Here is a 27,765-nt window from a genome sequence, read left to right on the forward strand (position 1 = left end):
ATGAACAATTTCTGGGCACAATGTTTTACACCAAAAACACTGACAAATTAGAGAAAAATCTCTCCTTTGTGGGTAGTTGCTCATTGCAGTTTCCTTGCTATTTTGTTGCAACGTTTGGAGGTATGTTTGCTGTGTGAGAGCAATCTAAGGAACGTAGCAGAACTAGAATAGGAAGAAAAGCGATGACTGGTGCAACAATGAAGTGTTCGAAGTACACTACCTTTGTTTTGTTTTGGGGAGGGGGACTTTCAAAACTTTCAACTGGACAGAAATACACATCAACATCATCATACAACTTTCACTACTTAATTGGTCGATATGGCTTTTCTACAAAATCATAAGTCATGGTAGTACATATGCAATATATCTCTCTAATGAACAATCAAAATTATTAATTCTTTGGTCTAAATTGCTCTTAGTTTTGTGTCTAAGATATGAATTTAGTACTTACTTTACTTTACGTGACATAATCTAGGTTTAGATTTTTGCATATTTATCATCAAAAGATAACTGCTATTCCATAGTAAATCCTTTATCATTTCAAAAGTTTGATATACGGACTGACATGCAGAAACCTGTCTAAGACAACTGTAGTAATATCACAATATGTATGTTCATTTTTAATAACATTTTTGGGTAATCAAAAAATGCTGTGCATCACTATGCAACCACCTTATGAATCTGCTATGTTTTGAAGCCGAGACACAAAACACAAAATAAAAAAATGAAAAACAAATCATGATATTCTATGAATTTGACGGTACACTGAGTAGTTAGTTTAGCAGATAGTGCTAGCAGCAACTTTCTCAATGACGTGACAGTATAGGTACAGGATGAATGCTACTACTAGTAAGACTTAAAGAGCAACTTTTCCAAACCAATGCCCGTCAGGTAGTTTCATGGCTTCTTTTTTTTTCTTCACTTATACAAGTTAGGCCCCACGCGGTAGGAGTAATTGACTATTGAATCTACATGTATGGTGCTATATAATCAATCCATAACAGAGGTAGGTAGAAAGTACTTATAAGTCTGGTTCCTATAGATCTGGACTTATTAAACGATTAGGAACGATTAGCAAAGTTATAATTATCAAATGAATATTTCTAATAATGTAAATCAGCAGTCTCAGAAACTGGCTTTCTCACAGAACGGCTAAGTTTAGTAAATATTCAGCCAAAAGTATTAGAACAGCATCAAGTGTACTTTCAAAGACAGTTCATCAGGATACAAGCTGCATATAGCTGAATGCTAACATGCTGTGATATGTTGAAAAAACACTGACTGGTTTCAAGCAATGTCAGCTAGTTTTTATCCTGAGTAACTTTGTATTTTATTCGCCTACATTTTTTACGGCTAGCAGTGCAGATGAAAAGAATAAATTATTGTCTATTTGCATATTATTAACACTGAAAAATCTCACAATCCAATCAGGTTTAAACCAACTTATGTAGCGAGTGATTCTTATGCCAGTATATCTAAAAATCACTCTTCTTTAATTTTTATAATAGCGCAGCAGTTTCCTACTATGATGGCTTTTTCTCTTTTTGTTCTTCCTGATTCAGTTTTACCCTTTAACACTTCAAGGGCAAAGAAATAGGTTGCATTGTTCAGTTGGAGAGGTCGCGCAGGTCGTCCAGGCTGATACCGGAGTCGTCGTTACGGTCGAAGACGGAGAGTTTGCGGTGCATGGACTGGGTCAGCGGCGGGATGCGGTCCCGCGGGATCAGGAACGTGGAGAGGTTGAAGAGGTCCAGGAATATCTTGTACCTGTCACTGCAGGTTATGCAATTACAAACAACAATCAGAAATGGCTCCCTCCCTAAGCTGTCGCCAAAAAATTTTCACTACCCTTAATATCACTCCAGGCCAATTTCTTACAAGTAGTGTGCAGGAAAAATGAATTAGGCATGATACAACCATGTATAAGGTAGGGCTATAAAAATGTATCACATAATCAGCTACCTTTATGCATAATGTATGATATTAAATCAATAAAGAAAATCCAATTTAAAAAAAGTCCTCTTTTTTCTAGATTCATTTGGGAAATTTGTTCCGGATCCACAGATGAGAACTTACCTGACAGTCGAGCGTAGGTAGTGGTAACCTGAGGACCCGCCTGTCCCCACCTTACTACCCAGCATCCTCTGCACCATGGTCACATGGTTATCTGAGGGGGCGACAGAGGGGAGGGGGGCAGTGAGTTTCGGTAGGATTCAGTATTATCAGGACAAAGTAAGGCAATCAGAAATGGCTGACTTCATCTTTCCGGTTCAATAGATAGAAGAAAAAACACATACATACATACATACATGTACATGTACATGCAGAAATACACACAGACTCACACACTAGCAAACACATACACACTAGCAAACACACACATACTCACACACCTAATAACTGCACCAGCAAACACACACACATTCACACAAGCAAACACACGCAGACTCACACACACACACAATAGCAAATACACACACACATTGTTCATAACATCTCTCCACTTTTAATAACGTATCCAGATATTTTATCATTGTCTCTGGACTGTGGACATCTCAACATTGTCTTAAGTCAACTTATAACACCTTTCAAGTGCTTTAAAAATAAGGATCTTTGATAATGTTCATGAGTCTCCTCTGAAAAAAAACAGATAATGTTGACTTTAAAAGTTTCACTAAGTTTAAGTTGCTAACTGTAGCTTCTGAACTGCTGAGCCTTCATCATTTTGAATCTTGGAGGACAAGTTTCTCTTGAGAAAACTTCCTTAAGATTTCTAGTTCATCAAAAACATGTTACTAAACTACTAAGTACAATGTTTCCCTGTCCCTGTTTTCAGACAATGGTTTGTAGCTTTTGAGTGTCAAAATTGCAAAACTTCCAAGAGGGTTTAAAGACTATCATAATTACAGTACAGTAAAGCTACAAAATATTTGCACTGCCACAAAAACAAAAAAAACAAGCATGTTTTAGAACTAAAAATGAGTCAAAGTATTACTTTTCCTCCTTAAGTTATGTTAAATAGGACATCTTAGATCAGAAAACTGGTAAAAGGAAGAAAAAAATAAAAAATCAACTTGTTGAAGAGAAAAATTAGTTGTTTCATGGTATGTCAGGTGTTTGTTTACAACTTAAATTTTTGGGCCCCAAGGTGAGTGTGTGATGGAAATTTCCACTGGCTCTGAGGGTCTAAAGGAGTTTTTCAATATACTCAAATACACATTTACTCTCATTTCCTTACATTTCAATTATCCCCTTTCACTTGTTTTGCTAAAAAACTGCCTTAATGGTTTTTATACTAGTGCTACCATAATGTGACTGATCCCCAAAAGGATTCCCTCATTATATGTTGCAATTATAACCCCCATGGATAGCCTTTCCTACTCTGTAAGGACCAGTGGACCAAGCTAGACCCTTTGTTCAGCTTGTCTGGGGCCATGGGGACCAACCAGTAATACTACAGACCGGGTTTAGAATAGTTCTAAAAGTAAAACTAAGATATTAGGCATGGGACTTTTCATTGTTAAAGTGTGTTATTTACTAAGAATTAAGGTTTTTCCAATCTAGTACTAAGAAATGTGAGAAAATACAGTAATGTTGGGCAAAGTCTTTTTCATTTTGAAAAATGAAAGGTGGGGTAGGGAGGGGTGCCTTATCTTGAAGCGAATAGTGATGCGACTCGAATTTGGACGCAAAAAGATGGAATCTCATCTAATAGTAATAATATTACTATTAGATGAGATTCCATCTTTTTGCGTCACGAATTCGCGTCGCATCACTATTATGATAAACTCAAATACTAATTAATTATTACTAATATTACTCAAAAATTATGTTATCAGTTGATTTTGAGCCTGAGCACTTAATCTTACGATAATTACTTGGATGTAACACATGGAGTAGAAAATACTTTGGGCCGAGGAAACTTGACTTGAGTTACCCACTGGGCAACCTGCCTGAAATAATTGAGCAATTAACATTGCTGACTTTAACCCTGAGGCTATATAAAAGTTTGCCCAGGTATGAAGTAAGGTTACACTAAATGACACAATGGTGCATGATGGAAATTTCCACTGACCCTCTGATGCTTGAGGCTATCTATTTAATGGTATGCCTAAACACCTCACCCGAACTCATCCAAACTCACCCTAGTCTAATATACATGTATATGCAGTGTACACGGGACAAGGACCTTATGTGATGCTCTGGATACATTTTCTATGCAATTATGAACAAAAACTATGCAGCAAGTCTTAAGTATTTACCAGCTTATATAGACACAAGCATATTTATATTGAGCAATTCTTATGCGCTAACTCTTTTCTGAAATTATGTTGTTTTTTATAATCTCCATACAAACAGCAGTAAGACTTTTTCCCCAATGACTAGTTTAGACCTGGCCCATTCAATAACTTATTTAAGCCGGGGTCAAAGTGTCAACGACCCTTGGTTGAATTTGTTTTGTCTGCCAGAAGGTCAATGAATTTGAAAATTTCCTGAGAAATGACTGTCTTTTTGTCCTAAATCTCTACCGGTACATTGGATGGGGTTTGGTGACCTGGCTGGTCTTTACAAATTATACCTTCATCGAAACAACAACGGCGTGTTAATAAAGAAGAATGTTCTTTTAGATTCATTAACGTTAAAGTTACAGTCCTCCCCGCACCAGACGGTGCATAAGGCGACGCCCATCTCCGTTTCGGCAGCCCTGGGCGACACAACCTTTTGCAAGTCACTACAGCAGGGGGCTAGTCCACTGGTAGTGGCCTGTGTTTAACTACCATACTCTTTCCAAAATACTGAATGCTAAGCAGAGAAAGCAGTATGTACCATTTTTAGAGTCTTTGGTGTGGCCGGGGTTCGAACTCATGACGCAACACTCTACCCACTAGGCCATTGCATCGGTTAGATGGGCTAAATTACATTTTTTCCTTCTGTGTGACAACAGCTTTCCTGGCTGCCCTCAGGTGTGTTTAATAGGTATGAGCACCACATTTACAGAGATAGGCACACAAACAAATAAACAAACAAACAAACAACTCACATCTCCACTTGGTGAGGAAGGAGTCGATGTCCATGAGTTGGGTGAGCACCTGGAAGGGCTGGTGGAACCGAGGCTCATCTCTGCAGATACAAACGGATAAGGAAAACAAATGAATAAATGAATAAATAAATAAATAATCAGGTTTTAAACAAAGTTTTGCAGTGACAAACAATAAGACCTCAATTCATCTCTTTAACTTCCTGATTTTTATTTGTTTTACCCTTTTTTGTCAAGGCTATTACATTTCAGAAAAAAAAAGCAATCAGAAACACATGTGCAGTACTACATGTATGTTCTGTTTCCATACAAAAGTTGATACAAAAGTATGTTTATTTTGGTAGTTACAAAATGCATCTGGGTGCGTAACTTTTAAATTCACTTTGACTTTGAATGTCTACCAAAGAATAGACAAAACTCCATCCCAATCCAGCTTGATGATTTTAGTGGAGTAAGTGGAATAAATTTCAAACAGAACTGGCACTGGAAAAAGTCAGACTTGAGCCAGCCGTACCTGTACAAGGAAATCATCATGGCTCCCTGCATGGCCTTGTGGGTAAACTTCCTGTCTCCTACGGAAAGAGAAAATACATGTAACATCGGCCCCTAAATTCCCTCCACCCCAACCATGATTACGATAGTTATTTCAACGTCCTACTTTTTGGCACTACCGGTACCATCATAATTATTACATTAACTCTTTCAGTATGGGTACTGTATGCCATTCTAGTCACATATCATGAACAAACACTTCTCTGATAAAATTGTTACGAACACAAATTTGCTTAGTACATATAGCCTAACATTTGTGTTCCGACATGCTATCAACTCGTTATCTTTTTGTTCAATGTTTACAACACCATAACAAGGTACACGTAGTACAGGCCATTAAACGACAAACTGACAACTGATATCTGTCATAAAGCGCAAGCTGAGATGGTTTGGTCATATGAATCGTCAAAGCTTGCAAAAAACGTACTACAAAGGACAGTGCCCGGAGGACAAAAGAGGGGAAGAAAGAGGAAAACGTGGGAAGACAAGATCGAGAGAGAATGGATGGGACTGATCCTAGCTGAAGCTATGAGAATGATAAAGTTAGATAAAGAAGGAACGTAGAACAAATGAAAAGTCATGGTGACACAGAGTTCAAGGGATAGGTAAAGTGAAGTCTTACCACCCTTAGCTTACATTCTTTTTGTGACAGGGCTCTTTTAACTTACCTCGCGCCACCAAGATATTATGTTTATCCTCATCGAAGATGGACTCGAAGGCATCCTGTAGTACAAAAAGAGACCACAGATTTGTGCAAACATTAGACAGGTCGTTCATATAGAATACAACACGGAGTATTCCGTATCACCCGAGGTACCAGCCCGTGGGTACTCTGGCCTACGGCCGTCGCGCAATCCCACCAGCAGGAGGGCTGGGACCGAGGGTGATACGAAATATACCGTGTTGTATTTTATTTATGTCATGCCCACCTGAGAAAACACACATTTCAATGCTCCAAAAGTTGAGGGCCTTTTGTGTCCTCAAACACAAATCAGTAACAACATTGATTCCAACCTCTGAATCTGGTATTCAAATTTTCGGCGGCGGCGCAACCGACGCGCTTTAAATGCATTTGAAATGTTCTATGGAAGCCTGTGTGATACAACTCCCGAACCCTATGTGATACGGGAAATTATCACACGGCCCGGAACACCCGTATCAGGCCCAGGTACGACATAAAGTGTACATTTTGTAATATAACCAGCTGCTGTCACGCCGCATGCCTGCAAAGCTGGTGCGTTCCCCAAAGGGCGGTACAGATACAGGCGATACAGATACAGAACAGCTGTCAATTCTTTTTAAATCATTGTCATTACTATCTCAATGTTCAAATTTACTCCTCATTGCATCTTCATATTCTACATTAATGTTTTTCCTATAATGTTTCCCTGAAAGTTCATCCGAAAAAAAAAATCAACTAGTTCTGACACGGGAAAAATAAAAGTTTCTTAATTTAATGATCATTATCAAAAACTATTATCATAACTTGAGTTTCTTACCCTTTGTTTCTTGTACTGAGCCATCTTGTCTTCTTTGATCATTGGGTCCTCTTCACTCTGCAGACACAGGCATGGCATTGTTTAGTGTAAAGAGAGACACCTAGCATTTCTAGAAGGTACTGCAGTTCACTACAGCTCCAACCACCTGTTAGTGGTAATACTTTAAAGTCATAGTTGCTAAAGGAAATATCAAAATACACATGTTAGGAAACATAATCTTTCTTAAACATGGAAATGACTCAAACATCTGAAAAACTGTGGCAACTATTTGGGTAAATTGCATGTTGGTGGGCCAAACCAGTGCATTTTTTTTTTCTTGGAAATATTATTCATGACGATTTATAATTAGCAAGAGGTCATCATAAATTAGAGGGCTGCCATTCCTATGTTAATACCCTTAAACTGTGAAACAAGTCGGCCTTTAGCTCATATGAAAAAGATAATGAAGCTTGCCAAGGGTGATTTTGCTGCAATCCCCCCCAAAAAGGGGCTCCTCAAAATGCTTATTTTTTTTCTCAGTTATTTTGCAGATTGTACCCTCAACTTAAGACGTACATTGTATCTACTTGTTATGCTTCTCTAGGGTACCATAGTATACTATAATTTCATCTGTCACTTTATGGTCCTTAACTACAGTGTATAGAAATCGCTGTTACAGTAGGTGAAATACAGTGTTCTGCTACCTTGTATCTCTGTTGCCCCTTGACCTGTGAACTTACGTCAGCCTCCTGTAGTTCGTCTCCCAGCATGTCCATGACGCTGGCCTTGAACTTGCCCCAGAAGTTGAAGCCGTCCTCCTCCAGGCCTGGTGTTCTCTCCAGCCATCTCTGAGGACAGACACAAATTTCCAGTTAACCTAAATTCATGTTTTATGGTAACATTGATTTTTTTAGTAGCAGGGAAGATGTGGTACAAGTCCATGGTTGAAACAATGCTGCCCTACAATAGTAAAGCAATGTGAACGAATACTGTAAATGCAGAAATTTTCACTGTGGTTTTATGTTTTCCTGTGACACTGTTTTCCTAGTAAGCTCATTGCCACGAACGTAAAACCACAGCAATTTTTTTTGCCCTCCTACCCCTTTGTCTACTATTGTCTCAAACCTGAATTTGAAACCAGTCCACAAACACTCCAGTTTGTCACTACCCTAAACTAACACCACGCAAACTTAAATGCATTTTACAGTATTTGAATTTTGAGGTGTCATTTTATGGAGAAGAGATCAACACGAAAACCTCAAAATAAAAATACTGCAAACATTTCAAGATGAACAGAAACAGTTAGCAAGAGATGACCTGCCGTTACATGTTAACACTTGCTCTAAGTTTTGAAGTTTTTTAAAGTATGCCATTTAAAGAGTAACTTCTTCACCACAAACAAATGCCGGCATTTGTTCAACCATAAAACTGGAAGATATTGTAAATGCCTTTAACTTGGTGGTGACTTAATTTCGTGGTAGGAAGAATATGGAGTGTTCACGGTGGTCTTAAGTTTACGGTAGCACTATACAGTCAAACTTGCATCCAACAACCAGTCAAGGGACCAAGGAAATGTGGTTGTTGACTGGAGTTGGCTGTTGGATAAAACTCGGGTCGGTTTGCTGATTTTGTGGGCATAAATGAGGCTGCATAAATACTTCGCACATACAGGACTTATCTGCCTGTTATGCATATAAAATTACAAGACAAGTGAAGAAATACAGTATATACAATACAAAACAAACTAAACTGTTGTTGTCTACAAGACTACAATGCACTGTCGATTACATTGTCGAATCTTTTATTGAAATGCTCGCTGGACTGATTGCCGCTGTCAATCATTTTGTTGTTGAATGGAGTGTAAAATCTACACATTATGACCCCTGAGGCCCATGAGGAAGTGGTTGCTGGTTGAAGCCTGCAGTTGGTTGCTTGAAAGAGTTCACTTACTATGTAAAATCGGACGGGACTGTCTGAATATGGTTGTTGACAAGAGTTGGTTGTAGGATAGAGTTGGTTGGATGGACAAGTTTGACTGTAGTTACATACTCTACACTAATGTTTTGAGTATGTAATCCCCAAAATATATATCAAACGCGAAAATTTCTGGCAATACAGTGCTATGAACTACTGATTTTCACAGTCTTGAGGAACTTCAATAGATTTACAGAAATTATTATATATTTAGGCCACACCGATTTATTTTCTTGGTTAACGGAATAAAGAAAATGCTAAACTGGAAAAACAACAGGAGAACAGAATCTCAGAGGAATGTTTTTAATTTGGTGCACAGTATCAGGGAGTGAACAGGGTCAGGTGCAAGTTATCACCCCAGCCTTCTGTTTTCATGATTGTTTTTTGCTAAAATTAAAAATCCATTAACAAAGAAATTAAATTGGTGTGGCCTTAGAAATTATTATCAGTATCCTTTTAACTGCATAGAACAACTAACTAATTCCAATTTAATTTTCATCCTCACCTGTACCAGGACCATGAGAGATTCTTCGGTCTCGGAGTCTTCCAACATCTGGACGTACTGAGGGTGGGTCTTGAACACCTCCTGATAGTGCTTCTGGTTATACCGGACCCGGTGCTCCTGTTTCAGTCCCAGTTTGTTCTCCAACAGTCTGAATTGGAGACTCTGGAACCCTGACGCTGGGGCAAGGTAATTTCTACGGGAGGAAAAGAAACAGAATTTTGAATAACTTTGAAAGGAAGCTATCCAAATTCTGACCAATCTATTCATTTTTTTTGGTGAGATATACCACATTTGTGGAAGAATTGACATATATATGGCCTCCCTCGGTCAGTATTGACCATGGTAAAATCCTATTTTCAAAACAACCCTACAGCATCGACTATGGCTTAACAGCCCAATAAGAGAATGGCAGTCTCTGCCACAAATCACATAAGAATTGACATAACAGGTGACTATCACCTTTTCAAGATGTCAACCCAACCCAGATTGTAAGGTTTGATCTCTTCACACTGTGTAATAGCCCTTCTCTTTTTGATAAGTGTGGTGGGTTACATGCTTAAAGTGTGGCTCATCTCAAACATGGGACCTCCACTTAAGGTCTCATTCCTGTATTACTCCGAGTGGGTACCCTAAAAGAGTCCGTTGGCCAAAAAAATGAACGGCTGCATGAACGTGTGTCTATATCGGTGGGAAATTCCCTTTTAGCTATCCCAGCTGATATCAAGCGTCAAACTGATGAAAGCTTGTTTGTAACTGAAGAAATTAGCGGGCAAAGTTCGGCAGCCGCGCGCGAGGTCGGAAGTACACAGCCCGGGCATTGTGTGTGAATCGGTCCAGCGCTTACAGCTGGAAAGCGGCTTTTTGGAGGTGTAGCCAAGTGCAGATTGTAATTGCTATCAAAAGAGATTGTGTGTAGTGAAAATGTTGTCAATTTTTTTACATAATCTAGGGTACATGTTCTCAACATGGAATGAAAAACATTGGCACATTTCCTATAGCTTTATTACGAACGCGCCCATGTAAAACACGTTTTATAACATGTAAGCCTATGGGGCGAAAAAACTCATGAATGAAACCTTAAATAAAAATGAAAAATATTCATAAAAAATCAACGATTAGCGCTGGAGCGTAAATTTTAAAACGATAGATAATCGGGCGTCACCCCGCATTTTCTGACTGCAAGTTGCCATGGCAACGGACTAGTCTACTTTTTTGAGGGGCATTTTTATTGTTATTTTCATGTATAATGCTTTGCTAGAAATAGAAGCCATTTGAAAGAAGACTAAAGTTTCAGATCGTAATAGCACGAAATAGAGCATCCTTCTGTTCCTTCTGTTGCCTTTTGTGCTGGAAAATTAGGTGTCAACGAGCACAAAGACGCACGCACCTCACTAAACTGCAGCTACATGTAGCGCGTACGCAAGCTGGCATATTACAATACACTTGCAGACATAAAGCTCCGTGTCAAGTGAAAGGCTATGGATCCGGAATACACTTTGGCTGACGACGACAACCACCCCACCCCTCCCCCGTGCCTTTTCATGTATCTTGCCTTATTCGTGTATCTTAGAACGATTCAGATGGCCGTCTTTGTGTCTGTACCCAGATTCCATCCTCGACTTTCAGAGTCTACCCAGCCTGGCTGCGTACAAAGCAGCACTTTGATTCGTTGTCTAGTCCTGTACGCCTTTGATTGCATATCAGCCAAGCTCAAAAACACGCTTGCTGGCCAGCATGGGCGTAATTTGAAGCCCAGAATCACTAAAAGCCGCACAATCTGTTCTCTCCTGAACCGCGTCCGCTAGGGGGCGCTTTCATGCTTTCACCAAGTGTCAAAAGCCAATGCGTCGACGTAAGACACCCGAACTTTTAGGGATGATGGAGAAGATAGTTTTCATTCATTTTAATCATTATTGACTTAATACATTATACTTAAAGTCTCATTCCTGTATTACTCCGAGTGGGAATCCTAAAAGAGTCCGTTGGCCAAAAAAATGAACGGCTGCATGAACGTGTGTCTATATCGGTGGGAAATTCCCTTTTAGCTATCCCCGCTGATATCAAGCGTCAAACTGATGAAAGCTTGTTTGTAACTGAAGAAATTAGCAGGCAAAGTTCGGCAGCCGCGCGCGAGGTCGGAAGTACACAGCCCGGGCATTGTGTGTGAATCGGTCCGGCGCTTACAGCTGGAAAGTGGCTTTTTGGAGGTGTAGCCAAGTGCAGATTGTAATTGCTATCAAAAGAGATTGTGTGTAGTGAAAATGTTGTCAATTTTTTTACATAATCTAGGGTACATAACATGTTCTCAACATGGAATGAAAACATTGGCCCATTTCCTATAGCTTCATTACGAACGCGCCCATTTAAAACACGTTTTATAACATGTAAGCCTATGGGGCGAAAAAACTCATGAATGAGACTTTAACGTCCTATCTGAGGGACGTCCCTAACTGAAGCTAGGTACTCATTTTCACCTGTCAGTGAGTGAAGTGAAGAAAGTTGTGTAAAGTACCTTCCCCGAGGGCACAACGTCAGCGGGACAAATCAGGGGACCCCTGATTTCAACCCAGGACCTATATGTAGATGGGTTCTGCTACTGCACCACCGTGATGCCATCATTAACCTTTTTTTGAACAGGAACAGGGGCTACCTACCACCTTTGACCACACTATGACCACACCACAATTCAAGAAAGTGGTAGAAATGTAAATCAGACTTATCAAGTTTGATTTACGTTTTCAAGAAATCAGACAAATCTTTTAGAGCTGAATTGTCAACTAATCCCTCAACATATATTTTCTGAGGTAATATCTATATAGAACACAATTCCACCAGGGCACATAATTTCACCACCTCAAAAAGACATTCAAGTACATCCCCAACCCAACGTCCCCCAGTATGATGCACTCCCGTATATCTAAACTGTACAAACTTGTACCCGGGGGTGCTACACTAGAGATCTCTTACACCCACTGTTTTTCAAAGTGGCGGATTCATTTACTCTGGCAGATCAATGTTAAAGGCGGTTAATAGATTTAATAACTAAAAGTTTTGTCTAACCTGAAATCAGCAAAGTCGAGTGGAGTCATGGTCTCCAGTATCATCACCTGGTCCACTAGCAGCTGGAATAATAAACATTCAATAATTGTTGTTACAAGAATATTCTTCAAGAGAGGTCCCTAGGTGAACGGACTGAGGAACATCGGAAGTCCGTAGACCGTAGTGACGGCATATCCGCACTCAGCCAGCATGAACTAAAAACAAAACACAGAATCACCAACGGCCCAATCCCGGACATCACAGAGATCATAGACCTTGAGTCACGTAACTCCCACAGGAAGATTAAAGAGGCAGTCCACATCCAGTTGGAATGTGCTGGGATGAACCGTACCGGAGGTTGGGAGCTGCCTAAGTCCTACTTACCCCTACTCCGCAAGGAGGCGGAGGAGGCGGGACGATCTTCACAAGTCTCGGCCTAGTCTCGTGTTCTCGCGAGACTAGGTCATTCCGTGAACAAGACGTACAGACTAGACGTCGAAAATTTGGAGGTTAGTATTTTGCTACCTTTTATAAAGTCACTGTTTGAAGAATATTCTTGTAACTGTGATTATACGTGACTGATGAACCTCTTCATCAATAATTGTTATTATTAAATATTAAGACATTATTAACAGGTTACTTTAGGTACATGCAGATGGATCCATGAGAGCTACAGTTAGTACTGTGTACCTAAACTCATATTCAGGAAACAAACCACATATGCCAGAGCAGCAACTCACAGTGTCATGATCTGTGCCACAATTAATATGATATTCTAAACTTCTGAAGTTAGAGAAACTCCTTAACTCACCTTAAGGATTTGGTTGATTCGGTTCAGACGAGACAGGATGAGCATCGTCTTCCCCTCATCAAGTGTCTTGGAGAAAGGAAAACAAAAGATACAAACGGTTATCTAAAGGACAAACATCTTTAAAGAAAATTTGGTGCATGTATTAAAATACATGAACAAAATTTTCAGTTAACTTGAATACAAAAAACTCAAACTTTGCTCATTCTTATACACAAAGCCACGCCCACGGCCTATACAATATACCTTGGAGAGGCTCTGCTAAACTGGACTGGAGTTTCCACACTTTTGTGGCCATGGCCTCTAACCAGCTGTCAGCCAATCAGATATTTGGTATTACCTAAGGCCACACCATTTTAATTTCTTGGTTAACGTAATTCAAAAAACCAACAGGAAAACAGAATCTCAGGGGAAAGTTTGTACTTTGGTGCACACAATTTCAGGGAATGAACAGGGTCAGGTGCAAGTTTTCACCCCAACCTACTGTTTTCTGATTTTTTTTTTTTTTTTGCTAAAATCTAAAAAAAAAATCTGTTAACCAAGAAATTAAATTGGTATGGCCCAAAGAAAAGATTTAGGTTATTCTCTGATTGGCTTATAGGTTAGAGGCCACGCCCACAAAAGTGGAAACCTTAACCCAGTTAAGCAGACCCTCTCAAATGTATATTGTATGTATAGACTGCAGGCAAGGCTCTGCGTAGGAGAATGCGTTTAGTTATGAGGATGATGTTAGAGGTCTTGGAGGCATAAAGCGACAGTGAAGAAATGTTACAACAATTCTGATAATAAAACCTTATTATTTTAAGTCAGTAACAGATAGACAGGACAAAGGCCAAGCTCCTTAAGAATCTTACGGCAATTACATGAAAAAAAAAAGTACAATTTTACTATTTTGATGACCAAAAGTGATCTCTACTTCATGTATTTGTAAATAATTGTAAATGAACAGTAACTCCCTAATCAGCAAACAAATGTAGGTCTATTCAATCTACCAGTTGTCTTTTTAATAGACAAGTGAGTGTACAATGCATGCATGTACATCTATTCAATGTACTGTAACAGTTAGTAACAGTTATATTTATGTTTAACAGCACTAGTCTGTGTATATGCAAGAAGCCTTTTTAGAAGAAAAGAGCACAGACAGAGGGTTGTCTCCAGCTTTAAACCTTTTTTCTGGCCCACTCATTGTTTGAGAGCTCTTGTTGTTAATCTCTGTTGTTAAATCTGTCATTCTTAAGACAGAGACAGAGAAACGGGTCATGGAGACAGCCCTGACAGACAGAGATGAAGGCAGAACAAAATACAGAACAGCGATTCTTTGCAGAAGCTCAGTTTATGGAAGAACATGAAATGTTAATTTCAAAGATTGAATACGTGTTATACGGGACTTGTTTCACCCATGTGTTAGTTTAAATTTTGATACATGTGCATGTTTATGATAATGTACCATGGATGTAAAATAGTAGAGCAGGTTTTATTGTATATAGAGCACCATACCCTGGATACAGAACAGAATACCATGGACACAGTTACTAACAGGTCACCATAGGCATGGAACAGTTTACCATGGATACAACACAGGTTACCACAGATACAGAGCCTGTTACCATGGATACAAAACAGGTTACCACAGATATAAAACAGGTTACCATGGATACAGTACAGGTTTCCATGGATACCCCGGAACCAGTAGAAAACCTCTCCTAGTATCCACTCACCAAGTCGTGCTCACAACAAGCCTTAGATTTCCTCTTTCAACCATTTTGGGAAAAAAAAAAATTAAGCTGGTTTAAAGAGGGATCAAAAGAAAATAAAAACTTTTCTGAAGCCAAATAAAATGGAATCTCTTCCTGGTGATTTTCTCTGGTAAGGCAATTTCTTTTCTACATGTAGGTCCAATGCTTTTAAAATTTTCCGGGTTAAGAAGTAGGCGTTTTGGTGAGCAGTTACAACAGGAAGTTTTCCTCTGACTTCTTGGCGGCGGACCGTTACCCAGACTGGAACGTACCCTAACCGTGGCCCCCAGAGTCGCACCCTTGCCCTGAAATAGACATATGGACAGTCTAGCACGCACACAGCTACTTCTGTGGCAAGTTTACACCGCCTACCAGATTCTGATTCGTATTCTGATCATTTCGCTGATTGGAATAATTATTTGTAATTAGACTCTACACATGAATTATGAGCTTTCTGTAAATCACATTCTATTGTTATCAAATCCCAACTTATATAAGATAGAGCTGAAAATTAATTTCTGTGAGGAACAGTGGTTGCTATCCAAACTGTTAATTTGAAAAATTTTCTTTAAGATAAAAATGTGAACTTGGTGTGAGTTTTTTAGTTAGAAAAATAAGAGGCTCCTTACTGGTTTAGCTTTCTGAATAACATTTTTTTTTACAAATTTATTTAATCACAACCAAGGCATCAAATCAATTACAAGGCAATGTTCTATCCGACCAATCACTGACGTCTTGTACACTATCATTGGTACACACAATTCAATTTGACCAATCACAGGCCTTCTTAGTGCTTATCACATCCATATGTAATTATACTGCATTAGAGACTTAACAACCATAGACGTCAGTAAAGTCCACTTAGCTGATTGGTTACATCCTGATTAGGGGTGGATACCGGTTCGCTGGACCTGATTCGGACCTTTATAACATCCAAGAACTGAGTCCAAAAAACCTGAAAGCCAAAAACCTGAACAAAGTACAAATATATTTTCTATTTTGTTTGATACAAAGTGTTTTGAGTCTCCCTTTGACAAAAATTTAAAATAAGTGCAACATTCAAATATCAAACACTGGTTTATTTTGAAAGTCTTCTCACCAAGAAACTTTTATACTTGTGCGTGTCAGTATTAATTCTCTATGCTTAGATATTGTTCTAATAAAACAAAATATCAACTGGACAGGATCAGGTCCAGGTTCAGGTCCGGACCTGAACCTAAATCTCTGGACCTAAACTTGGACTTGGACCTGGACCTTATTAAGCGGAACCGGTATCCACCCCTAATCCTGATCAGTGAAATTAACACACATCATTGTAGCTGGACCAATCACAGGTCTCCTCTTCAGCTTGACCAATTACAGGCATGCCATTAACCCTGACATAGGAAATTAAAGATACATTTTCCCTTTATCTTTTCCAGACACAAATTAACAACATGTGAAATATACAACAAAAAAACTAGCAGCATATTCATATCAAGATATCATTGAAAGAGGAAAAGAAAATTAAAAGATTTCACTCCAAATCGAAAGAATTAGAGAATAGCAACTTAAGGTTCTTTTATTCACAACTAAGTATTTTACAAGAGACAACGTTTCGACAACTGTCTGTCATCTTCATCACGCCAATACTGACTAGTTCACAGTGCACTGAAGTAGAGCTGTGTACCTAAACAAATTTAAGGTACAGGTACACGGGTTAAGGTACAGGTCCGGACCTGAACCTGTACCTAAACTACTTGTTCGGAAAATATGCTAGATTTTCAGTAAGGACAAACGCATGTTTGAACTGGTAAAAACATAATATTTGATTGTGCTAGGTATTATCTTTATGAAAACACAGATGAAAATTTGACTCCAGCCATGCAAATGTGTTTTCTGTGCTTTAGAGTGGCTTTAGAGCACTGCCATGGTAATTTCATAGTAATTTTATCTGTCAAAGTGGCCATCCCCTGAGTCAGGTCCAGTACCATACAGGGTCAGGTATTTTGGACCTGTACCTAATTGATTGTACCCGGTACTGTATCGGTACACTGTACCGGTACACAGCTCTTCACTGAAGCTAGGTGTTACTGTATCATCTCACCATTGTTGCTTAAGCCCCCGTCACAAATAATAAATTCAGTTCGGCCGACGTTTTGGCGAGCTTCAAATGTGCATTTTCGGTCGAAGTATGGCTGACGTCCTGTCGATTACGCGGGCTTCGGGCGATTTTTAGAAATAAAAGTTGCTCTAAATATTGGCCTTTTACCAGGTTAGTAGTATCTGACTTCGTCCATATCCAAGAGATGGTAACATCTCATGGGGGACTTTTAGTTTTTAGTGTTCGATGGACGTCGCCCGAGATTTTCATTAAAAAATTCGGCTAGCTTCGGCCGATCTACAAATTTGGCCGACACTCGCATGAATTGTGACGCCGGCTTTAACAGTATCTATTAATGTAACAAGACTTTACATTTGGAACCACATCATCTCACCATTGTTACTTAACGGTATCTATCAATGGAACAATACTTTACATTTGGGACTGCATTGTTAGCAGTAACACCTAGCTTCTGTGCACTGTGACAGACAGTCGGCGAAACGTCGGCTCTTGTAAAATACTTGGTTGTGAATAAAGAACTTTGCTATTCAGTCATCCACCAACCTGATGAAATTATTCACGGGTGAAAGAATTAGTCTCTGATTATGTGTGATTGGTGCTCAGATTAGTGATAGTAAAATACTCACAACATTGTTGAAGACATCTCTGATAGAGTCCACCTCCCATAGGATCTGTTTGAACCACAACTCATAAGCTGGAATAACAGGAGAAAACACAATAGTCTTTCAAACACCTCACAAATCAAAAAACTATAGTAAAAAATAAAACAACCCTAAAACAACACCTTGATGAAAAGCCACTTTCAAGCTGATTTGAGCTTCTAAATGACAAGAATAAACAAAGGTTCAAACAAACAAACACACAAGCTCTTGACATAATGAATTGTACTTGTCAGCAATTTTACACAAATACACCTGGGCTCCGAATTCCCTTTTCTCTTACAATATTAACATGCAACACTGCAATTTGTCAGAAAATCTTCCTGTAAAGTTTAAATAATTTCTGCAAATACAAAAGCCATAATTTTCCCTGCCAACATGTACACCACACTAAAAGTATCTGCCACCTATAGTACATTTGTAACTCTAATTTCCCATTTTAGTGTTTGACCAATCAAATTGCCTTGTGACACATGATTGACAGGTGATCACATGACCCACCCTGGTGTGTGATGATGAAGAGATGCTCGTCGTGGGCAGGGTCGCCGTGGATCTCGCTCTGCAGACACTGGGCACCCAGCACCTGGTCCAGCTGTTACCATGGGAACAACAAACATTTTATGTCACATCTACCAGACTCGAAAATACTTTATTTTGTCAGCGCTTTAAACCTTTATGTCAACATCTACATGTACCTACCATCTCGATACACACCAACATTTTTTGTTGGTGCCTGACATTCGTTGGTCCTTGTTAGATTAGCCTCGATTATTGCAGTTCAGCGGCTGACGACATTTTGTTTGGCTGTTCAGGTCCACAGCAGAACAGAAGAGTCGGGGACACTTTATTCAGGGACAAGTGTTTAAGAGGTCACTAACTATAAATAAATGATAATGTAATGATAAATAACAACTGTTACAGTAATCCAGACCTTCAAATAGGTGGTGTAGTCAATGCCTCCATGGTTCAGCATGTTCTTCCCTTCCTGGTGCGCCAAACAACCTCCAATCTCCCCGCTACAACAACACAAACAACAAACTTTCCAATTCAGCAATCTAAAAAATAGTTTTGAAGCTTACTGTATTTTGTAGAAATGTTTGCGGTGGTTTTATGTTTGCAGTTTTCACGGTGAACTATTTACCGCAAACTTAAACCACCGCCAAAAGCTATTCCATATATATTGTGTGACTGTCTATAAGTGCTACTATTGTTTTAAACGCGAACTCAAAACCACCGCTAACACTCCATTTTCTCCTTACAATGAAATTAAATCCCAGGGCCTGTAGTGTAAGTCAGCAGCCCAACATTTTAATAGGAGTGTAGTTAAGAGAGACTCCAAGAGGTTCTAGATGGTACTGCACTTCACTATATTTCAAACTACCTGTTGGCGGTACCAGTGTTATCAAGTCAAAGTTGACCATGTGGATCTTGCGGTTAGGGCCAAACCACAAAATCTACATTCATTAATTTTGTAATTATAGACCACCTTTGTTGTATGCAAACAGATAAATACATTTTAGAATGTTTAGATGTTAGAAACTGAAACTAGTTAGTGTAAACTGGTGCTGTGGTAGAGACTGGCATTGTGGAGGTTCCCTGACAGGTCCCGATGTTATGTCTTTGGGAAAGGCACTTAACAAATTTTGTCACTTGATTCCGGTGAAAATGAGTACAAAGCTTCGGTTAGGGACGTCCTCTCGAATGGGAGGTCGAGTTTATATAACGTCGTTTGAGGAGAGCCACACATCAAGTATGTTAAAGATTCCACCACACTTGTCAAACATTGCAGTAGGGGTCTATCCCTGTGTGAGTGGATCAAACCTTACAGTCCTATCTTACACACTTCTATTATACAAAACTGCTTACCGGTTATGCAAAATATGGTTTATAACATACAGTACAATTTCTATAAAGTTTGAATTCAGTAGTACTTACTGTTCCATAGCAATGGTTGATGAAGACCTTACGAAAGTCCCTTTCTTTTAGACGTGTCAATTGTTGTGTTGACGTGATTGTTTTGTAACTGTCAACAATACAAAGTCCGGCTCTGTTGTTTTGTTCACTTCAAACCAATTAATCCATTTATGTCCGAACAATAGATCTGACCCTTTAAATATCCGTCATTGTCTAACAAAGATTTAGATGACTATTCAGTAACTTTTGTTTTAATGGAGAAAAGTTTAAAAGTACATTAGACACAAGAATTGCAACTAAAATTTCCTATAGATCTACCGGTCCTTTTGTTTACTAAATTTCAAAAGTGGGAAAAAGGTGATGTGCTACAAAACGTCCTCTTTGTTTCGACGCTCTAGTTAGCAATTAGCACAGTCACTGAAAGGTAGATGCAGTGTAATGTAAATGAAATGATTTAACCTCCCAACGTCTGCTTGGAGATCAAATACTGTAAATGCAGAAATGTTAGCGGTGGTTTTATGTTCGTGGTTTTCTTGGTGAACTCTTAAGCGCGAACTTAAAACCACCCCAAAATTTTTTGCCCACCTACATGTATGACTGTAGCGCTACTAGTAGTAGTACTATCTTTTTAAACACGAACTTAAAACCACCGCCAACACTTCATTTTCTCCCAACCGCGAAATAAAAACCGCTACTATCTTTTTGAACGCGAACTTTAAACCACTGCAAACACTTCATTTTCGCCCTACCGTGAAATAAAAACCACACAAACTTAAGGCATTTATAGGCTATCGCTGTACTGTGTTATGTTGATTTGAACCGCACTTGTTGACCAATCAGACCACTTTACAGTAACTGTTACGTATTAATGACACACAGATAAGCAGGCCATATTTGTAGAGTATATGTAACTTGTGTACATTACCTACCTTATCTATGGCAAACTATTTTCTGCATCACAAGCAGTTTCTGCTATAGATTGTGCATGACCATTCTAGTGACCTGATCCTCTGGTGTACTAGTATGAACTCACTTAGTATGGAAAGGAGATTTTCACGATGTCTGTCTAAAATTAAGCCCCTGGGCTAACTTAGCAATGATCTTAAGTTCTACGTGAGGGGGGACTTAATTAAGTTCCCTGTATGAGGGAAAAGGAGTGTTACTTTTAGTGGTGTTTCCAGATTAATGAATGAAACAATTCTAGAGTACTGTGGTAATACAATGGTAAGCTTTTTAGGGGCTTGGAGAATATGGTCACAGTAGTACACAGCCAGCCAATATGGCTAAAATCCTTCCATCAACTGGAAAAATTATCTAAGGAACCACCAAAATGTGGCCACAATGTCCAGGTCCTCAGATGCTGCAATGGTGGTCTATAAATATAATAAAGGCAATTCTATTGCACTTAACAGATACTAATTGGTATATTGACCACAGTTAATTCTGCTAGGTTGGACTTCGAGATAATCCACAGAAATCCCAGTTTACATTGTGACGCTAAGTCCATCATGGTTGTCATACATTATAGTCAGGCAAAAAATGTTGTATTTCCAGTTCTGGTTCTGAAAAAAAAGGGTCAGTCAGTAGAGATTCTCTTTTCACCCCGTCTATCCAAAAGATCTGAATTTCATGACATAACATGAAACGTCAGCTATTTTGTAGGCTTAAAATTTAATGAAAGTTTATTGCAAATTCCTGCACGTAGGCTAATTGCAAGTACATGTACATGTATATGTAACACAGAGTTGACGGACAGATAACGATGAACAATATAACATAGTCATATGACTACTCTAGTCTTAACTACTGACACTAAGTTCTTAAGCTTATTGGGTTCAGCTTCTTTTTGCGAGACAGTGGAAGACGAATGATCCCACTTTTTCTGTAATGTGTGGGTTTTGTGATGTTAAGAGGAGAGTAGTTTTTTTTTGTCTGAAAACGTGGAGAAATAAGAATGGAAAATGGTGGCGTCTTTAAACAGCTGACAGATTCAATGACAGATTCAAAAAAGGAAAAAAACTCAAATTTAGGCTCCCAAACCTTGTTGGGGAAGTACAAAATTTAAAGCTCAGAAGACAGCACTGCACCAAATACAGTAGTGGAGGCAACCGGACTAAATAACTTTAAACAATGCCCAGAGTTAGATGTACAAAGGTTAGGTGTGACAGGTCGTTTATTTTTTTAGTTAGATGCAACTGACGTTGACAAAACCAGCTGTCACTGTGTGCATACAAAGCTAGTCAGTACAGTGTATGTTTTGCCAAAGAGTAGTTATACTTAAAGCATACAGAATACAGTATTCTGTATTCCCCGAGGTATCAGCCCAACCTCTGGTCAGATCACTGGATGGTCGAAGGGCGATCTGACCCAGGTGAGGGCTGGGACCAAGGGTGATGCTGAATGCACTGAGTTTTATTCTATTTACACATGTATGTCATACCCACCCTAAAAAAAATAATTTCAATGCCAAATTTCACAGCAGTTGAGAGAGTTTTGTGTCCTCGACCCAAAAAAAAGACAACATCAATTCCAACATCCGAATTCGGTATTTGAATTTTCAACAGTGGCGCAACTGGCACACTTGAAGCCAGTTTGAATTGTTCAAACCGAACTAGGAAAAATCTGTAATATACAGACCAGTCTGAACACCCATAATATATCAAAGGGTATCACGGCCCCAGGTAGGATATGAAATATATAATAATGAAAATATATGAAATAGTTTTACAGTACTAGTATATTTATGTATGTACTACACTAGTACATATAGTTCTGTACTAGTACACTCGAGCTTGTGTTTGTAAACAACTGAGATATCTACAACAGCGGAATGTTCCAGACAAAACTAGCCTGAGGCATGACTTTTGCGACAGGTTTGGTAGCAGCCATACCGGTATGTTTACATTTGCCATGTACGTGTATGACACTACCTTACATGTTAAAGAGAGGTATTTTGTTGTTGTTTAGACTTCCCCTTGTTCATATCTGGCAACATCAGTGCTTCCAACGGTAGATCCAGAAATATTCCCAGCATCTTAAGTTCACAGTTGTTGTGGTTACATCTCCGTTGTACTGATCTCAATTGTATAAGTTTTAACTACTACTCTGTCTTGGTGTAACATGTCCCTGTGGCGCAAACGGTAACGCAACTCCGCTGCTTCGCCAACTGCATCAAATTCGTTCGATCCTCAGTGGTTGACTCAAGCTCGGACATGTTGTAAGGGATTGCATTCGTCATTTCGGATGGTGACGTAAAGCTGGCGGCCCAGTGTATGAGGGAGCTTCGGGCGTAAGCAACCTCTGCACGTAAAAGAACCCAACACACTTATCGAGAAGAGTAGGGGTGACCCGGTGTGCTTGGCCAAAAACGCCGTGGCGAAACCGCATTGCACTACCACGGGTACTAGCTACTTGAAAAAGCATCATGCTTCACCTCAATTGAGGATGACTGCTTTACCTTTTAGTGTTTACAGGCTTTTCATTTAATGTCATTTGCGTCATGTTGGATTACAGGGTACTACTTTGAGTTTGAAGCACATGAAGATTGCTTGATCCAATTAACTGCCAATTATTGGATTGCTAGGAGATTCAAATCATCATCATCATAACAACAATGAAAAGCCTGTATATTGTTTCAACCAAGGACTGAATTCGAAAGGTTTTGATTTTTCCCAAGCCCCAATTTGAAATGAGTAAATTACTCATGGTTGGCACAAGGAAAAAAACTCCTCTTTTGACAATGTCTATAATCAAATGTTTAGGAGGGGGTAGTATTGTAAGAGACTTCTCCAGTGCAAAATAATGACATTGTGAATATACTTTACCACCACTGCATACTGTAAATGCATTTAAGTTCGTGTGGTTTTTATTTCGCGGTCGGAAGAAAATGGAGTGTTCGCGTTGGCTCTAAGTTCACGTTTAAAAACAATAGCAGCGCTACAGTCATAGGTCGGCGAAAAGTTTTGCGGTGGTTTTAAATTTGCACTGAAAGTTCACCGCGAAAACCGTGAACACAAAACCACCGTGAACATTTCTTCATTTAGTATTATTAATACTGTAAACTATTAACCTTAACTGTATTAGCCTTGTTTCAACCGTGAACACTTCAGAAACCTTTCCATGCTACTGTGAAATTAAACTGTTGCTAACACAACTGACTTTACAGTAGCTTATCTCCAAGCAGATGTGAGGAACTGGCTCATTTTTCTAACCTTCTCTCCAGGAAGAGAAATTCATGAGTGTGGTTTCTGATGACTAACAATGACATTCTTTCTTTCTTTCTTTTTTTTTTCTACACAAAAGTACAATTATATATACAAACTTTGATCATATCTTCTCCACTGTAAATGCGATTATACTATTAACTTAACATGTCAGAATGAAATGGCATAACAATTTAACAGAGCCTGGGAGCTAGTAAACAATAAACGCTTTTGTTCTTTGATCTACTATAATTTCAGTACAGAGATTGTTCACACCTTTAAAGCGATTACGAAATTGATTTCGCAAACAAAGACACGCCGTTACTATACTATAGACTGTAGCGTTTTGTACAATTTTCCTATCTCCTTTTTTTAAGAATTAAAATGTAAGACGACATGTGCCCAACACGTGTCTTGGAATTTTCCCTCCCCGAATTATACGTCATGCATGACCGTGGCAAAGACACAGAAATTACCATTTTCTGTCGATTTTTAAGCAAATTATTAGCTAAAATCGTTGACTTATGTTGCTGAGACTTCTGTGATACTATTTTTGGAGGGTACAGACGTCAAAGGACGTTCCAAAGTCACGGTCACGCGCTGTATACGTCACCGGTCCGCTATGTTGTCCCCAGGCGGGGGCAAGGGACATCATGCCCGCCCGGCGTATACACACAGTTCACCCCTCCCTTACGAGCTAAAACAACGGTTTCACGAGCCAAAAACTCACCCAGCGTCGCTTCCAGGTGTGGTTGTCATCTTGGATCAGTCTCCAGGTGGTATTTTACGTCCTTTTCCCGGATTTTCGAGCTGTTTTGGAAATGTTTTTGTCCTGGACGCACGTCAAACACACAACCTGAGCCTCACGCGCCAAAACTGGGATGACCTACTGACATATGGGCCATACCAAGCTTTAAGGGGGTAACCGAAATTTCAAAACTTTCAATTCTTGAAGAATTACAATTTAAAAGCGACAAAATTGCATGTTTTGAAATTGAATGAATATCTATTAAAATGTAATTATGTGAAACACGTCAATATTGAATATATTTCTCCTTTAAGAATTTACCGCCTTTTTTTCTGGATGGTACGGCCCATAGGTATGACGTCAAACCCCAGGAGGTGTGTTGGGGGTGTGATTGTTTGTTGACCAATTAAGTTTAGCTATAAGAATAGACTTAAGACTTCAATTTCTTTGTCCTCGCGTCAACTGCCAGGTATCTGCTATAGATTCTTTTTTGATGATCTTGTGGATGAAACCATTATCGTGGAAGGGGTGCAACTTTTAATGTGCGTTTACTTTTCTAGTTGTGTTTTGTCCAGAAAAAAAAGTGAAAAGTTACCGAGAAGAAAATTAACAGCAAATCTTTTCTAAGCGTGATTTCAACCTTATTTTCTATTTCTGGAAAAAAAAGTTTTCCGTAGAAAGGAACAGTTGAACTGTGGGGTGTGTCGGGGGCGTGTTCGATTGATCATGAGTTCGCAACCTTTACGGACTTTAGACCAAAGGGCATTGGGTGAAGGTCGGTTGCATTTGAACACGTTAACACTTTATTTGTCCCTGCCGGATTCGGGTATTCAAACATAACCTTATTCATGTTGACATATCGCCGCTTATTGACTGCTTCCCATTGGATGCCGGTGAACGTTGGATGTTTGTTTGTTTGTTTGTTTTATTCAGATCTCCATTAGTGTACAACAATTTCTACACTAATCTTCCTGGAGTCCACCTAATTAAATACAATTTTATCAATACAATAACAATACACTAGTTAAATCAAATACAGTACAGGAAGAACGAAAACAATTGTTAGATAGTAAATCATACAAAATTAATTATGATGGATGTATGGTCCAATGAATTTATGAATCATATAGGATCCATGTAAAAAGTAATATTTGAAAGACTCCAAATCAAAACATTAAGGACATTGAAGTTTCAAGATTAACTCTTAAATGAAAAAAATTCGTATGAGCTGGTATTAATGACAATCTTGCTCGCTCACTGGTTGCTTACTGATCGCGTCCTTTGTAGGAAGAGTGTTTGTGGGTTTCTATATATAATGGCGCAGTCATAATTCGTCGTAGGCTGCATGTCGGACGAATTTGATGCAGAATTTTCAAGCAGGATGTCAACACTGTAGGATGTGACAGAACAAATCGCCGGTGAGGATCTGAGACTAGCCTAGCTCTACCAGGCTCCACAGGTCGCTGGAAAATAGTAGAAATTGGCCAAATAGACGGATAACATGCCAGAGTTGTTGGTCCGCTAAAGAAGTTACGGTCGATAGGTTGCAAACTGTAACTTCTTTAGCGGACCAACACCTCTGGCATGTTATCCGTCTATTTGGCCAATTTCTACTATTTTTCAGCGACCTGTGGAGCCTGGTAGAGGCTAATCTGAGACAGCTTTTTCCGTAACATGTACAGTGACACCGTACAACTGACCTTGTGTACGACATCTAAACGACAATCCCAAGAATGCGCTCGTTTTGCGATCTTGCGACGATCGTTTATACGTGGCGACGAATGTGTCAGCTACATGTAGGCCCCATACCGACAAATACGAAGGTATACATGTAGAACACTGCAAACCAAGCAAATGCAAAGTTCTAACTTTGGTCAATACTTTTGGCCAATCAAAAAACCTCCTGGTGTTGGAGGGGAAGTTACCAGCCAATCACGTTGACTCTTGGCCTGAGCCGTAGACGTGATTGGCCGTGGTGACGGCAGGGCAGCGATTGGGCGCCGAGAAGGCATTTCAAGTAAGAACAGATCGCATTCCTTTACGCCAGGACTATTACTTGATATACACTGAGAGGATGCATGTTATCAGCTTGGAATGAGGCATCATGAGGGTGCGATTCAACTGTGAATCTTTCATCGTTTCATGATTGTGTCGGAACTATCTGAGCTGTATTTTTAAACTAACTAACAAGAAATGGTTGTGAGATGTAGACAAATATCATGTAACAAAGACTTTTTACCAGAATTCATGATGCATGTTTTTGAAATCTTTAAAAAAAGGCATTAAAGACGTCTTAGTACATGGAAATCCTATCGCCTGATCAACTAGTATTTTATCAAACAAACACGGCTAATACTAATATTCAGGTAATACAGACATAGTGGCAGAATCATTTAGGAAAATGTCAAGAATACAACGTATATGCCCCAAAAACAGATTTCCGACGACCACGGTGGGACTCGAACCCACAACCTCCGAATAGCTGATCCAACTAGAAGTCCGGTGCGCTAGTCCATTGCGCCACGTGGCCCGCATACTTACATTCTTGTTACTATACTGGCCTATACCGAGCGGTACCATTTTTCGTCCACGTCGAGACTGTGTATACAAATACTACATATGTATGCAAAATTCATCATCTTATGCCAACCCCACCGCTTGCATACTAAGTTACAGTAAGTATATCAAACTAGTAGCGTTGGCGCTAGCCAGCCGTCAGCCAATCAGATACTTCCCCTCATTTTGTTGGATGGAAAATGCACTTCTATATTGATGAAATCCGTTTAAAGTACTTATAAACATTTTGGTCTTCAATCAACGGTCATTCAACGCTCGTCGCCCCATCTAATTTTCGTCTCGTAAAAGGTCGCTTCTATATTGATGAAATCCGTTTAAAGTACTAATAAACATTTTGGTCTTCAATGTCCTCGCCTTTTGAATCGGTCGTCGCTTTTTTACATGTATTAGCACGCTCCGTCACATTAAGTGCATATTCGCTCTGTTTTTCT

The 27,765-nt window shown here is 39.2% G+C and overlaps 1 protein-coding gene and 1 non-coding gene across 4 annotated transcripts; both read right to left on the bottom strand.

Annotated features, from left to right (window-relative positions):
- Positions 1-959: 959 nt before the first annotated feature.
- On the bottom strand, positions 960-24,890 carry LOC136437022 (tryptophan 2,3-dioxygenase-like). Of its 3 annotated transcripts, none has more exons than XM_066431448.1 (15): positions 24,740-24,890; positions 18,825-18,909; positions 18,395-18,485; positions 17,861-17,928; positions 15,409-15,435; positions 13,398-13,463; positions 12,608-12,669; positions 9,548-9,740; positions 7,809-7,916; positions 7,090-7,146; positions 6,259-6,313; positions 5,553-5,610; positions 5,042-5,121; positions 2,077-2,167; positions 960-1,773 (listed from the first exon to the last, which is right to left on the bottom strand). In XM_066431448.1, exons 1-15 carry the CDS (start codon positions 24,766-24,768, stop codon positions 1,608-1,610), a joined length of 1,236 nt encoding a protein of 411 aa, XP_066287545.1. In that variant the 5' UTR covers positions 24,769-24,890; the 3' UTR covers positions 960-1,607. The 3 variants fall into 3 exon arrangements, with proteins under 3 accessions (XP_066287545.1, XP_066287544.1, XP_066287546.1); XM_066431447.1 differs by having other exon boundaries at positions 15,403-15,435; XM_066431449.1 differs by lacking the exon at positions 15,409-15,435.
- Positions 24,891-27,201: 2,311 nt separating this feature from the next.
- Trnar-ucu (transfer RNA arginine (anticodon UCU)) lies at positions 27,202-27,287 on the bottom strand. The gene is given in 2 exon segments: positions 27,202-27,237; positions 27,250-27,287. It is a non-coding gene; the product is annotated as a tRNA-Arg (tRNA).
- Between the last annotated feature and the right edge of the window lie 478 nt (positions 27,288-27,765).

Source organism: Branchiostoma lanceolatum, chromosome 6, assembly GCF_035083965.1.
Source record: "Branchiostoma lanceolatum isolate klBraLanc5 chromosome 6, klBraLanc5.hap2, whole genome shotgun sequence".
Taxonomy (NCBI): domain Eukaryota; kingdom Metazoa; phylum Chordata; class Leptocardii; order Amphioxiformes; family Branchiostomatidae; genus Branchiostoma; species Branchiostoma lanceolatum.